The sequence below is a fragment of the Chiroxiphia lanceolata genome, chromosome 1 (genome assembly GCF_009829145.1).
Source record: "Chiroxiphia lanceolata isolate bChiLan1 chromosome 1, bChiLan1.pri, whole genome shotgun sequence".
NCBI lineage: Eukaryota > Metazoa > Chordata > Aves > Passeriformes > Pipridae > Chiroxiphia > Chiroxiphia lanceolata.
The window spans coordinates 151806478-151822206 of NC_045637.1; the positions used below are offsets into that span (position 1 = coordinate 151806478).

General features: G+C 44.4%; 1 protein-coding gene and 1 long non-coding RNA gene across 8 annotated transcripts in view; one reads left to right on the forward strand and one right to left on the reverse strand.

Moving 5' to 3' along the window:
• The window catches only part of CTDSPL (CTD small phosphatase like), an 86731-nt gene extending 78407 nt beyond the window's left edge, over positions 1 to 8324 (reverse strand). For 2 of the 7 annotated variants that reach the window (XM_032708273.1, XM_032708263.1), the window contains exon 1: positions 8110 to 8285. In XM_032708273.1, coding sequence (XP_032564164.1) covers positions 8110 to 8185 — 76 coding nt within the window. In that variant the 5' untranslated portion in view covers positions 8186 to 8285. Of the gene's footprint in view, positions 1 to 8109 lie in introns of all 7 variants that reach the window. The other 5 variants (XM_032708293.1, XM_032708282.1, XM_032708322.1 and 2 more) reach the window with 4 other exon arrangements.
• A 2824-nt stretch (positions 8325 to 11148) lies between these two features.
• On the forward strand, positions 11149 to 13690 carry LOC116791307. Its single transcript, XR_004358685.1, has 3 exons — positions 11149 to 11294; positions 12042 to 12126; positions 12613 to 13690. It is a non-coding gene; the product is annotated as an uncharacterized LOC116791307 (long non-coding RNA).
• Positions 13691 to 15729: the final 2039 nt, after the last annotated feature.

Consider the following 15729-nt stretch of genomic DNA (forward strand, 5'->3'; position numbering starts at 1 on the left):
AGCTTCAAGCTGAGAGTAAGTTTAGACTGGATATTAGGAAGAAATTCTTCCCTGTGAGGGTGATCAGGCACTGGAACAGGTCGCCCAGAGAAGTTTTGGCTGCCCCATCCCTGGAAATGTTCAAGGCCAGGCTGGATGGAACTCTAAGCAACCTGGTCCAGTGGAAAGTGTCCCTGCTCATGGCAGGGGGTTGGAACCAGATGATCTTTAAGGTCCCTTCCAACCCAGACTGTTCCGCGACTCTACAAAAGCTTTCCTGTAATTAGATCCCCGGTAACCACATGTACGTGCATTCATGGGTAACCGATGCAAGTATGTAAACACTCAGGCATGAAAATACAAACCAGCTTTTGTGGACAGAAATGAGGCAGCACCGTCTGCAAATTGTTAAACACGCGCTCGGAACGACTCCGTGCAAAATTCCCGCCTTCAAAAAAAATTCTTCTACCAACGTTACTCCAAAGAAACACCTGGATTCTCCTCCACGTGCCCACTGTAACAGCAACGTTGTGGCAGAATATCTTTCCGACAGCTACGAAGGTGGAAACTCAGCCATGCACCCCAAAGTGTTCTCTGAGCTCAGGAGTTCATCCCCAAGACCTGGAGAGGCACCTCTCCCTCCTCCTCCCTCTGACTCCCAGAGGCCAAGAGAGCAGGTGATGACCAAGGGGATGACCAAGCTCTGCAAATCATCAAATAAACAAGAGAGTTTCAAATTTTACTGCTGATTACAGCAAACTGGGAAACAGCAAGATTAGTTTTACTGCCAATTCCACTGGGAATCCTGGAATACAACTCAGGAAGCAGAGAGCTGCGGGGGTGGGGGAAAGAGCATGGCAGTGAATAAAAATCAATACTTCGCTTGCTACCAAGAAAATAAGGTTTGCAACAGTGGCAGGAAACAGCTGACCAGTTACAAGATGATGTTAAACAATATCATCCTTATACAAACTGTAACTGCAGGTTGGGGTTCATAAAATACTTGTTTTGTCCAAACCGGTCCTGGAATTTTAGACACATTTTGAAAAGTTACATGCACAGTAGATTTTGACAGATGAGGCATCCATCATCTGGGGCTGCTCCTCTGCACAAAACAGGTTCTGCAGTATCTTACTTGCCCATTTGTCAAGCTTTAAATACATTCATAAGCATTCAGAGGAGAGTAATAGTTTCTTGCAAAAATAAATAAGGAAAAAAAAATCTCATTTAAAAAGCCCCTGACATCCCCAGAATCCCAGTCTACCATACATTTATTCAGATTTAACTCGCAATAAATTTTCTAGATAATAGAATTCTAGTCTCTAGTGCAGCCAATCACTTCTAGTAATTGGGTTCTTCTTTTTACAAATCATACTTTATTATCTTGTACAAAGAAAACAAGAAGTGGCACTTTGATGCAAGTGATCATTTTGATAACAGACTGAATAAAGCCTACAATCTTTATGTAGGCCCAACACCACTCACAGAACTTTCTCAGCTCCTTTGGCTAAAATTGATATTTTTACTGCTAATATCTATTTTTCACAGTAGCAGCTGTTACTGAAAGGACTGGACTGTATAGGACTCACTTGGATTTTTCTTTTTTTTCTTACAGCAAACATTCTAGAAATACAAAAAGAGGGCCAAAATTATACCACAGTAGACCACGTGGAATGTATTTTTACTCTGATCTATTTAGATGCCACTTATGGCTTCCATATTTGTCACATCTATGCCCATTTTATGCCTTAACCTCCCCAAGTAAAAATAAAGCGAGCTCCCATCAAATTCCAGCAAAAGCAGAATTTACAGAAGATTAACATTTCCAACATGAAATTCTTAAAAGCATCTCTGATGACATTAAAACACAGGAGGCAAATTTCCTTCTGTGCCTTCCTGCAGCTCTGCAAGTTCAGCAAAGAATTTAAACCCAATGAGATGTCATCCTGTTCGAGATGAGCACCGAAAATACAGCTTATATCAGTATCATTCATTAGAACAGACACACAAAGACTTCAGAGATGCTCCTGAAAGTTTTTGTGAGATTTTCCAGCCAGGTTTCCACTGCTGAGAGGAATCAGATGGTTTACAATCCTTACCAGCAATCCAGATGTGGTCTTTAAAACTCTAAACAGGCTTGGCTGATAGAAGAATGATCAGCTGTTGTCTTATTTCAGCTTGGAAGATTCCTACCCCTTTCTGGATACACTTTTGAAAGGGGATAAGGGAACACACACAACCCAACTGGGTGGGCAAAGACCCTGTGACTTCATCATGGGAGCACCCAGTGCCCAGGAGGATGGAGGGGGTCAGGGCAGGTTGGGAGCCTCTTGTAGACACTAAAACTATTCCCATTTCCACTGCCAGTCTCTGTCTGGGCTCCACAGCCCCCAAGAGCCAGGACTTCATACCCTCTGCTCTGTCCCCTAAACAGGCTGGAGCACTTTGGCAGCTCTCTCCTCCTCCCTGGTCCCATAGATCCACATTCCTAGCTGCTCTCCCAGCAAGATGTATCCCCCAGGCAGGGGGGAGAAAGAGGGATGAGCCACATTTTCCCTTACTGATTCACACAGTGGGCAAAACCTAGGGAAGAATGTAGGTAATTAGACCTGTATTTGCTTTTCCTACTTTTTTTTTTTTTTTAAAGAAAGCGTTAACTCTTGTGGACAGAAACACTTCAAATACAATTCAACATAATCCATCCAAAACTCTGCGTTGGCTGGGGTTGACTACTGGGCAAATTCACTCCTCAAGTTCCCATTTCCATATCCAGGATTGCCTGAAACTCAGAACTTAATTGAAAACGTAACACTGAGCCCCAGCCATGGTGGTAATTGCCAACAACTCTTCCAACTCAAAATTTAGCAGAAAACCGAAATGCACTTGCTTAGAGAGGGAATATTTAAGATTCAACACACATAAAAATTGCAGGTTAGATCTAATTTGCATCATATTCATGTTGGAATGATGACTTTTACAAGACAGTAAAACTCATAAATTCAGTGTTCCATGATGGAAAAATAAGCTTCCCACAGTTAAACCTCTCTATCGGGCCAATGGGAACGTCCTTCACCAACACTGGCAAGCGAGTTTCATTTCTCTTGGCTTTTGCTTTCTCAGCATTTTAGTTTAATGTCCCTTTAAAGAAACAAACACGGACCTGTTATCCCGAGGCTTATTTGTAATGTTCAGTTTGAACTCCGAAAGCTGAAGCGCAGCATCGATCACGCCGCGTTTTACTGATTATGTCAGGAAATGCTATTTGCATTTCTGAATGCTGAATTAACAAAATGTAGGTCAACTTTGGGTTTTGTTGGTTTGTTTTGGTTTTTTTTTTTTCCTTAAAGGCAAGTTAAACTTTGGAACACTTCAGTTAAATCACTGCACTGAAACCAGCATGAACTGAGGTGACACTACGAAGAAATGATCGCGCTGCAGCTTAAAGACACCGACTGAAAATTCGATATTCGTGAAAATTATCATTCCTGTTACTGCCAGGGTACTTCAGCCTGTTAAATGCGACCTTAAATCAAATCTTGGGGTTACTACAGGTTACTACAGTCTCCTTGGAACATAAAACCTACTGTATGGCTACTCTGGTTTCATATAACAGCTATGCCATTAGTTAATGATTTAAAATTTTACCCTCTGCGAGCAATTCACATTCCACTGCAGTGCCCGAGTGGTTTCCACATCTTTTTTTTTCCCCCCTCCTTAAATTGCTACTTTAACACTAAAATTCTGAAGTTAATATTATAAAAATCTGTTGAGACAATGTCTCAGGATCATTAACATATGTTCAAAATGTTCGAGTGCTCTGAATCCTGGTGATGTAATGGCAAAAAAGTACATTCAAAGTATTTTCAGCTATTTTCAAAATGCTTTTTTTTTTACTGAAGACACAATTAAAGACACTTATTTTGGCTTCTAAATTGAGATCTTCAGAACTTCTTCTTTAAAATTATAACGAATATTGCTCTCACTGGTGGTTATTCCAATTTTATTTGAAAGAAAAGAAGGCAAAAAAGTTTGTTTGTGGAAACATCCTCGGGGACTCACTGTGATTAAAAAAAATTACAATGGTTTAGGTTCCACTGTGAACCTTTTTCATATAATATATTGCATAAGAAAACACATTTGTAGGGACACTAAAGCATTCAGTTAACTCCAAACAACTGAAAATAGATGCCCAGCTGACAATTTTTATAGAAGTCAGGAAAGATTTATCTGAAGCAAGAAAACAAACCACCACAACCTGAAGGAGGTACCTGAAGGACTGGACTAGTATTACACCACTATTTAACTTGGCACATGGAAACAGCCAAGAATCTGCATCATTTATGAGGATCAAATTAAAGCATTTAGGTAAAAAAAAAGGGAAATTCCTTTCTTTGGGCTGAATGTCTGTTGCCCATCCAAGACCATGCTCTCAATGCAAGGGCCTGTCAGCACTGCTCTGTTTTCTATACATTTAACCATATAGATCTTGCATTACAGGTCTCTGTTCAACTAATAATAAGAATTAAAGCTTTCCTTTAGAAAATAAACAGCTGATTTTATCTGCAGAATTAGTTGCACAGAAAACCATCAGATTTTCATTTTTCATTTGTAGTTTTTATTTGTATTTTTTCTTAGTTGCTCACACTTATCTCTGTTATAACAAACCCCCTTTCAGGTATTTATGTCTCCATTTTAATTTCAAATTACAAGTCTTCGTTATGCTTCCAATTTCCAGAAGTGCCAGATGACCACAACATAAAATATTTCTGCAAAGAACTACTATTTTCGTTACTTAAAAAACTAACAGGGAATTAAATTCTATGTGGATTCAGTGTTCAAAACATTTTCAAGCACCTACAAATCTCTTCTAGTGGGGAGAACCTAAGTTTCTGTTTCCCAGAACTAATTTGACAACATAGGAGGGGACCAAAATCCTCCAGCAGCATGAACACCACAGGCATTTGAGAACATTACAATAATAATAATAAAAAAATATGGTTGTAGCAAACCTTCCATGCTCAGCTTTCATTTTGACAGACAACTAAATCCAGTGCACCACCATGTGGCAACATATTAGGGAATGGTTCACATACCAAGATCTGGCTTTTTCCACCTTCAAAAATTTGCTGCAATTTGGTAAAAAATAAACATTAACAAATCCATCTTCGAATGTTCCCCTTTTTAACAAGGTGTCACAGCTTCACTTATCTCAAGAGCTACTTTTTAACACATCTGGGCTAGCAAGAAAATACTTGGGCAGTTTTATTTGTAAAGCTTGTTATTTACCTAAAAACAGAACTGCCCCAGGACCAGAGAACCAGCTCTGTTTCTTGCCAACGGTGTTCCCTTGCACAGGAGAAATTTGGCATAAGCCTGTACTGCACATCGACCTCCTTTTAAAACATAAATACGTTTTTAAAAAAATAAATCAGGCTAAATGCTGGACTCACATCTGATCAAAAGCTTCAAAAAAAATCTTGGGAGAAAAATCAAAACCTTGAAGGTAGACACATGCATTATTTAGCAGCTGCTCAGTTATTGCAAAAACTGCTTCTCTCCAGCTCAACAACAGGAAAATAAATTCATTTTTTCCCCTCAAGAAACAGCAACAGAAGGTCTCAAAAACCCTAAGAAAACACTGATTCCCCAGAGCCACCACATGCCACTTAGTACCCTGGAATTTATTTCTGCAGCCAAACACTAAACTTGGAGGAAAAAACAGGTTTTCATTAAACTGGACAGCCCTGGCTCACACAGCACAGAGCTGCTGTATTTCAGACTTTAGGCTCAGGTGATCCTTGATTTCGTTAAACAAAGAGTTAATTCATGATGCCTCAACATATTTGTTAGCCATTTTGTACCAGTACATTCAGTTCACTCTGAATTAGCAGGGAGGACTCGCTCAACACCGGTCTCCTGCTAGGAACCTTATCAGTATTCCCATCTCTGCTCCGGGCGCTCTCGCAGCTCTCCGGACCTAAAGGCTTTGCTAGAAGTGTGAAGAAATCCGACAGAAAACTGGGTGACGTGATAGGTAACCACGCCAGGAAGGCAGGTAGAGCAACGGGTTTTCACCAGCTCCGTACCTCGAGCACTGGGAAAACCTGTCGTGGAAGAGGTTGGAGCAAGCAGCGCGCTCCTTCCAGAGCCCAGCACGGACAGACCTGCAGTTCTCTTCCTGCAAAAGTTGCTCTGGAGTGATCTGACAGTCTCACCACAGAGCACCTCATCAAACCAATGCATGCACTCTAACCACAATAAAAAAAACCCACCCCCAAAACCAGAAAAAAAGGTAATTCACCTCCTGCACGAAGATGACGCTGGAGTTCCCTTGTCTCCCAACTCCAGCTTCCCCCTCCTTCCCCTCTCCCCCCGCCCAGCCTTGCTAACGCACAGCCTGAAAAGCCCCTACTCTGCAATGAAGACCATTTTCTGCCAAAGACAAACCAATAGCAAGAACACAATGCACATTATGCAAGTTACTGCAGAGTTATGCAAGTTATATGCATATTTTTGCTCACTCTACCAAGGACTCTGAAGCCACTTGTTTGATGTGGATGCTTACTCTTATTTTCAGCTGTCAAATCTTCCCCTACTTGTCTCAACTGGCTTTTTTTACACTCAAACTTCAACCAGCTGCTACTGATATTAATGAAGCCCCTCCACTACTTACAATAACACGGGCCATTAAGACCACGACAACATCTGAGCAAAGTATCACATACATCCACCCCAAACCAAGTCCTGGGCAGAGCAGAGCACCTTACTGTAGATACCCCAAGCTCCACACTGACAAAACTGAGGAAAACACGACAAATCCCTTGAGACAAACCAGGCCTCGTGGTGGAAGTATCACCTCACAAGTGACAGGAATTAAAGAGAGTTCCATGAACACTCCTATGCTGAACAAATAAATAATTTTTTGTTCAAACAACCCCCAACCTCGTGGCTTTTTTTTTTTTTTTTTTAAATAAATATACCTTCATACTTCTGCAGGCAGCACTGGTGAAGTGAGAAGAGAGATTTCAGGTACGGCCTCTTAGTCAAAAGTAACAGAGAGCAACTTCAACAATATGGGACCCCTCCCTATTTAGAAGACGAGCCACACAAAAATGGAAGCTTTTTGGACATGAAATCCATCCATTTTAGGGCGAGATACATCAATCTACCATTTTTAGAAGACCACTCGAAGGTTTTACTGTACCTACCAGGGAACACGGACACTATTTCTAATTTCTGTCCTTTCTCCCCTATTTACCAGGACTGCCTGCAACAAAGCATAAACTTGACATCCAAGTAACTTCCCAAATCCACACACAGCTCCCCAGAACTCGAACCCTGCTGCTCACCCCGTACCTTGCCCACCACCAAACGCAAGGACACAACCACTTAAAGCCCCAAGAACGCTCCGAGCTTCCAAAAAGAAACAAGGTTAAGGGCATTCATCAACACCCGGACTTTTGACGGAAGCACCTCCTTCGGCCAGGCTGGATTCATCTTATTTAGGAGCAAAAGACAATCCAGGCAGGATGCCTTACACAGGCAACAACTATTTATCTACTGAGTAAACAGAGCCGCTTTTAAAAGTAGCGCATATCTCCTTCTGAGAAGCACAAATATCCTCCAACAAACCTGAAAGCTACACGTTCTGAAATGTGAGGCAGGAAAGAACACAGGAAAACAGAAAGAAACCTGGAATTTTTTTATTTTACTTTAAAAAAAAAAAAAAGGAGGGAAAAAAAAATTTAAAATCTTAACAGCTGAGATTTCAAAGGGTTCCAACACACCCAGCACAGGTATCCCTTCCCTGAAGCGGGGCACTAACGGCACAGTGACCACCGTACAAAGTTACCTCCCCAAACCTCGAGGAACAAGAGTATTTTATTTAAATGACCGACTAAACTTGGCATTTAAACACTCTAACAAGTTCTCGGCTGTATCCAGTAAGCAAATTCAGAGACCTTCATGCAAATACCTTCACCCCACAAGCAAAAAACCAACCCCAACCCAACAAGCCCTCCTCTATTCCCAGTAGCCTAGAGAGGATTATACGGTCACTGAAGAATGCGATTTTAAGTGGAGGGGGTGGGGGGGGTGGAAATCATAGAGAAAAGAGAGAAGGTAGCTCACCTTTATCCTGAGTGCAGGACAGGATCTCCTCCTCTTTGGGGTTAGTCACCTGGGTGATAATGGACGGGTTGTCCATGGAAACAGAGTGAGATTCCACCTGGCTATTTCCCTCCCAGAGGCAGGCGTGTGTGCGGGGCGGGAGTGGGGAACGGGGCGGGGGGGGGGGGGGGGGGCCGGGTTGGTTGGTTGGTTTGTTTGTTTGTTCGGAAAAAAAAAAAAAAAACAATACGCGGGTTTGTATTTAAAAAAATAAAAATTAACAAAAAAAAAAAAGAAAAAAAAAGAAAAAAAAAGGCGGGGGGGGGGAAAAAAAAAAAACCAACCCCCCAACTAACTCCTCCAGGAGCGAAGCCAAGGGGGTGGGGGTGAAGGGGGGAGCACCGCGCTGCCACCGCCGCCTCCTCCTCCCGGCGCCAATTCTCCGCGGCGGCGAGGGGGGGGAAGCAGCGCAACCCCCCCCCTTAAAAAAGAAAAATAATAATAAAAAAAAACCCCAATACCGGGATTAATCCCAATTCACCCTTCCGGGAAGCCCCTCCGAGCGCTTCCCCACCCCACCCCCCCCTCCCCTCCGAGCCCCCTCCGCCGCCGCCTCCCGAGGCGGGGGAAGAGCCCCCGTCCCTGCGCTCCGCTCCGCGCCTCCCCCCGCGGCCTCACGCCGCCCCCCGCATCCACCTGAGCCGCCCCTACATCACCCCCCCCCCGGCCGCCCGCCCCCGCGCTTATCTCATCCCCGCGCCCCCCTTCCTCCCGCCGCTCGCCGGGCCGCCCCCTCCTCCTCCTCCTCCTCTTCCTCCTCCTCCTCCCCCCGTTCTCCCGGTGGCGGGCGAGGAGGGAAGCGCGGCGCGAGGGGAGGAAGGGAGGGGAAAGGGGCCGAGCCGCTCCCGCGCTGCGCCACAACCCGCCGCCGCCTCCTCCTCCTCCTTCTCCGCCGCCGCCGCGCCCGGAGCCCCGTGAGCGCGCCCGGCCCGCCCCGCGCCGGGTCCCGAGCGAGGGGCGGGAGCGGCAGCGCCCGCGGAGCGCGGTAAACAACGGGGCGGGCCCGGGGGAGGGGACACGGCCGTACAAAGGGGAGGGGAGTGCCCGGGGGGCGGGCGGTGCTTGGGGCCGTGAGGGCGCGGGGTGGGCCGGGCCGGGCTCGGCCCGGCCGCCATTTCCCGCCCGAGGGTGCGCGGGAAAAGATAAATCTGGGAGTCGCGGGGTTGTTTTGGTTGGGGAAGAGCTGCGGTACCGTCGGGTCCGACCTGGGGCTCAGTGCCACGTTCAGGCTTTCCTTAAACACCCTCCAGGGGTGGGACTCCCCCGCCTCGCTGGGCAACCCGTTCCGATATCCAGTCACTCTTTCGGGGAAGAAATTCCTCCAAAAGCCCAACCTAAACCTCCTCTGAGCTCAGTTCCTCTCATCCTGTCAGTTTTTACCCGGGAGAAGAGATCGACCCCCACCTGGCTACAACCTCCTCTCGGAGTTGTAGAGAGCAACAAGGTCTCCCCTGAGCCTCCTCTTCTCCAGGCTGAGCCCCCCCAGCTCCCTCAGCAGCTCCTGCTGCTCCAGACCCTTCCCCAGCTCTGTTGCCCTTCTCTGGACCCAAATGTTAATATTTTTGTTATTAGCAAATGTTCACGTTTATTTAATGTTAATAATTGTTAACACATTTATACTGTACCCTTCGGGACCAAGTATAAATCGTTTGCTTAGGAGATGTGGGGAGTGAGGTATTTTTTTGCAGGTGGCCATGAGGTGTGTTTTTCAGAGGCGAGCGTGTAGCTCAAATCACAGAATGGGTCAGGTTGGAAGGGACACAGAGGGTCACTTGGTCCAACCTCACTCCTCAAGCAGCATCATCCCAGAGTACACGACACAGGATTGTGTCCAGACGGTTCTGGAATATCTCCGGTAAGGGAGTCTCCACAACCTCTCTGGACAGTCTGTTCCAGTGCGTGGTCACAGCACAGTAAAGAAGTTCTTCCTCATGTTCTGGTGGAATTTCCTGTGCATCAGTGTCTGCGTATTGCCTCTTGTCCTACTGCTGGGCACCACCAAGCAGGGCCATGTGTCCATTCTCTGACACATTCCTTGCAGGTGCTGATAGATATTGATGATGTCTCCTCTCAGCCATCTCTTCTCAAGGCTGAACAGGCCCAGCTCCCTCAGCCTTTCCTTGTACAAGAGATACTCCAGTCCCTTAATTTTCTAGCCTCCACTGAACTCGTTCCAGGAATTCCATGTCTCTCTGGTACTGAGAAGGTACTGAGGACAGGCTTGGCTGCTTCTCCCAGAGCAAGTACTCTCTGTCTTTTTCCTAAAAGGCACGTCTGGCTCTCCAGGAATTCCCAGCACCGCTGTTTGCTGCTCCATGAGGAGATAAACTGTGGTGTGCCTGCCCTGCTCCCACCCTCCTCAGTACCTGCCATAACCCAGAGCCCACCCCAAATAATGGCTTTTTTTTGGACCTGTCACACTGTAAAACCAAGCGAAAACCTTTGAGAAAACATGGTGGCATATTTAACATAGATAAGGAATTGCAACCTCCTTTCGCTCCTAGAAAAAATGAATTCTAATGCATATACAAACCTCTATTGCAACCTTGCTATGAAAAGGACAAATGTAATTTTAAATTTAATTACCTAAATGGGGAAAATCTTTCCATTGCTGGCATAGACCCAGGCAACATGAATTTTAGTAATGTTGGTTACGACTATCTTCTTTTTGCCCTAATAAAGGGAAAGCTACTGCCCATGTGCATTTAAAAAAAACCTCATAAATGTATGTCAGAGCAGTTTTACTTAACAGTAGCAAACCCATGGCATTGACTCCCCATCCCTGGAAGTGTTTAAGGCCAGGTTGGATGGGGCTTGGAGGAACCTTGTCTAGTGGAAGGTGTCCCTGCCCATAGCAGGGAAGTTGGAACTAGTTGGTCTTTAAGGTCCTTTCCAACCCAGACCATTCTGGAATTCTGTGATTCATTTCAGCTGCCAAACAGGGTTGCAGAAATGACCACTTTGTTTAATCCCAGCAATTTAAGCAGCTGTTCTTGTTGCAATGCTTTACCATGAAGGAAGACTACAGGCCCAGCCTTGAGGAATTTCTGCTCAGCAGCAGTGCCACAGCCAGTTCCTGGGGAAAATGACTTAAATCTCCAGGGCCTTGTTACATTCCCACAGTTAACACACTTAAACATTTTGCTGTGAGTCTTCGAATTGCTGTGTTTTTTTTCAGTGTAGAAAAAGTGATTCAAAATCTACCTGCGCTTTCTCTCTCCAAAACTAACACTCCCTAAACATCAGTACAGGCAGAGATACCAGTATTGCAGGTTTCTGGGACTTGTATTTTAGGTTTGCCCGTTCTACTCCTATGACAAACACTTGCACGGGGAGTGAGTGCGATGCCACTGCTTGCATTGCATCCAGCTGTACAAGTTTCAACCTGCTCTTTGGCTTTGGCTCCTCCAGACAAGAGTCTTGCTGCTCCAAACCGTCCCTTGCAGGTTGGATCGGGCACAGATGAACAGGAGTTGGTACATGTTGGCTGATGGAATTAGCCCTGCTACTTGTGAAGGCTGGGAGCTCCTGCTCCTGAGTTATTATGCAGCTTTATCACAGCACTGCTTATGTTGTAATCCAGCAAGTGCTTGATCTTTTACCCGCCCAGGCACTGCAGGCATCTTTAATTATCCGAGGGTTAATTTGCATGGGAGCTTTTGCTGAAACAATAAATTCATACCTCTGTTATTATTTGGTATGAGTTTCTGTATCAATATTTATATTTGGGGAAAACCAAAGGAGCTTCCTGCTAGCACTAAGACAAAGGAATTGCTTCAGAGCAAGTTCAAGAGTCATCCAGCACTAAGAACATCTTCCAGTTCTTCTCAGGGGAAGAGCAATTATAACATGTGGTGGGAGAACATGTGCTCCAGTGCCTCTTTTCTATGCAGGGATGAGGAGATAGAAACATCTTGTCTGATGAAAAGCACGTTTTGCAAGGCTTGACAAATGCGATGTTCACCTTGAGCCAATGTGGTATGTATGATTTTAATGTTGGTAAGATTGTTTCTGCAACTCATAAAATTCCAGTCAAACAGCTCACTGTGTATGTTCAGCTGATGAAGGAATTGGGTGCTTACTTCAGATTAGAGAGGGAACTGCTGTCTGGGGGGGAAGTAGGGTGGGAGAATGTGCCAGAAGGGGCTGTCTCTGCCTGTGCTTGTCCCTTTGCTGCTGCAATGCAGCTCCCTCACCCCTCCAGACTAAAGTGGAGAGCAGAAAAGCAAGATACTGATGACACACTTGGAGCTGTAGAAAGTCCACGCTCTTGCAGGGCATTGGGAAGCCAAATGGAAATTGAGGAAGCTCAGCTGTACTTGTACTGGCAGCACTGCTGTAACACTGGAAACAGGTCCCTTCCCCTGAGTATGGGTTCAGCCTCTCCACCCCCACTACTCCCATTCCTGTGCCAGTTATGAGATAGCTGTTACAATCCATGTATCCTTTCTGTTTTTACTTTAGGAACACCGTGAAGTGTGTACAGTATCTTCTATCTGTGTTTCTTTGTATGCTACATGAACTAAATCCCGAATAATCCTGTGGAACAAGGAATGGTTTCATCTCCCTGTCACAGATCCGTGGTGGAGGCACAGACAAAACAATACTTTGCAGGGAATTACAGTACCAGCTAGAAGAAGATCCAGGTTTTCATCATGACTCCTGACATTTGTCCTTGCCAGTAAAACATATCCCCCTTTCAATGCCACAGGATGTTTTATAACAGGGGAAAAAAAATGTTTTAGCAGAACTGTTCTACATTAAAAGGAAGCATTTATTTTCATTGGTATCAGCTCAGTGAAGGCTTGACCCTGGGATCACAATGGGAGTTTTATCCTTGACTTTAATGGAAGAATAATCAAGGTCTCGTGATATTACATCCTAAAGAAAGGCAAATACTGCAGTTTGTATCAATAAGATAAATGTCTCACATTTAGTGTAAGCCTCTATATTCTTGCAATAAATGGTTTATTAGATTGATTAGATGTCTTAACTTCACCTTAGCTATTAATCACTTTTGGCAGCTGTTTACTGCTTTGTATACTTTGAAGTAATGGAGATTATTCCTTAATTATCTCATTGCAGTTCAGTCATTGTTTCCTAAATAGTGCCATTAGGATGGTAAATTGCAACAGTAAAACAGTGTCAATACAGAGTTATGGAGTTCCCATTTTATGACGCATTCATAAAGTTAACACAATCTACTTAAAACATGGCTGTGATTTCCACACAGTGACCTATTTGATATGGCAGAAGAGATTTGGATGAGAAAACAGTAGAGCATTAAGTGTGCTGGGACTCTGCTTTCACCAAAGTAAAACACAGAGTATTCCCTCTTGGAATATATGTGCATATCATAATTTATTAAGCCAGTGCTTGTTTGATCACCTTCGGTTTCACCAAGTGCTGTGAATTCCAAGAATTTTGTGCCTTTGAATACAGCATGTTTATTTCTGTACAAAAAGAAATGAGAAAACTCCAAGCAATGCTATCGTTTAGAGGTTACCATTGTCGTTCTGCAGAAGGATAAGAGAGTACGAGATCAATCAGAAGAAAATGGCTACTTTTAATATTGTCTTCAGATCCGGCAGCAAGTCATAACGTAGCAGTTGCACAACAATTTCCATTCTGAGTCCCTTTTCCAGTCAACTGTAACTGTCCTGAACTTTAACATTATGAGTTGTCTGTTTCAGGCTGAGTAGTTTGGGAGGAACCAGTATTACTGTCAGACTGAGAAACATTCATGAAACCTGCTTTCAAATACTGTAACAGAAATTCTTTTCCTTCTTGCTCCGCGATAAAGGCTTTCGGGGAAAAAAATAGCATTGCAAATTATGGGTAAATGTGGGGATTTTATTCTCCTTGACTTTTTACCGTGCATATGATAGAAAATGTGGATCCTTAGCTTGGCTTAAAGTAGTGCTGAAAAAAACTGAATGCCATTTTTACTAACGTTAACAATTTATGTTCAACCCCAAATTCCGGTAGACTACTAATCCAGAAACTTTGATTAAGGAAGCCAACTAAGATAAGGCCTGATTGTGCCAGATATCAGACACACACGTGAGAAATAATGCCTGAAAAGTGTTCAACCCAATGTGAAGCAAACATATAATTAAAATTCCTGGCCATAATTTTGGTGCTGGGCTGAATTCAGCTGGTGACCCACAGGTAGAAGGCTCTGAGAGCTCATCACCTGGTGACCTACAAGTGAGATATCCAGTCCTTCCCAATTGCAAATGCTCCACCTTTGCAAGACAGCCTGCTCTCTTCTTAGCAGGCAACCAAATCGTGTTCCAGCCTTTTCAAAGGTTGGCAAAGTCTCCCATTCATGTGCTTGTTGCGTCTTCTGCTTCATCCAACCAAGTTTAAAGTCTCCTGCTGCCCCAAGGTGCTCATCAACATCTTAGAGCTGGAGAGGAGCTGCCACTAGAATTCAGCCAGCAGAGACATTTGTAACAAAGCTCCCACTCAGTTGAGACCAGGTGACTGCAGACAACCAGTTAAATTCTTTAGCCTAAATAGTTTGTCCTAAACCTAATTCAGGCCTACTCCGAATCTTTCAGACTCCAAAAGCAACACCACAGAGCCAGAAACAACAATTTAGGAGGCAACAGCAACTTCAAGAAGTGCAATTGCTTGTTTATCTGCAGCCTTAGACTGTATCTGTTCTATGGAAAGGTGGTGGATGCCCCATCCCTGGAAACATTCAAGGACAGGCAGGGTGTGGCTCTGAGCAACCTTATCTCGTTGAAGATGTCCCTGCCCATGGCAGAGCGATTGGATTAGGTGACCTTTAAAGGTCCTTTCCAACCCAAATGATCCTATGATTCCACAGCTTTTTGCTGTTGGTAAGAGGTGAGAGGTGGGAATTCTGTGTCCTCAAGGGACCACAGCGGAGACGTGACAACAGTAGCAGGACTTCACTTTTGATTGTTCTGCTGCTTCACTTGAGGACAGCAGTGGAATAGGATAGAACTTGGCTCTGCCCTTATCTGGTTACCCATTGTGAGCACTCTGTTCTCCAGTATCCCGCTGCAGTGTTCCTGCCAATGCGGCTCTAGAGGCTTGGTTTCCATTTCAGTTTCACTGACTGTCAGATAGTTTATCTCTGAAACAGATATAACAACAGCTAATCTCGTGTTATGGTTCTCTGCCTGTTTATAACTCCTATTAATATCAAATGTGGAAAGCCTGGGAGTGGATTTTATAGGGCACTGGGGTAACCAGTTACTGCACATTCCCCTGAGGCTACGCAGCATCAAGTGTAGCAGTTTGTCCTTTCCAGACTAGGTCATGATCATCTTAACTCTGGCATTCCCTATTTTTTTGGGAATTTGACTTTGTGCTCTTGATATTCTTCCTGAGCAATGATTAGTAAGCAATTGATTTTGCTCTGTGATTTATACTTACAAAGATTCCCACTGATTTACAATGGGCTCCATAACTAAGCTCTACCTTGTGCACCAACTCCAGTGAGGATTTCACAGCACTCAAAGGTGATTGGCTGGACTTTCATTGGAGGGAAATAGGATAAGTACATGATGTTCTCATGACTCTTAGAGGTTCATGCTTTTAAAT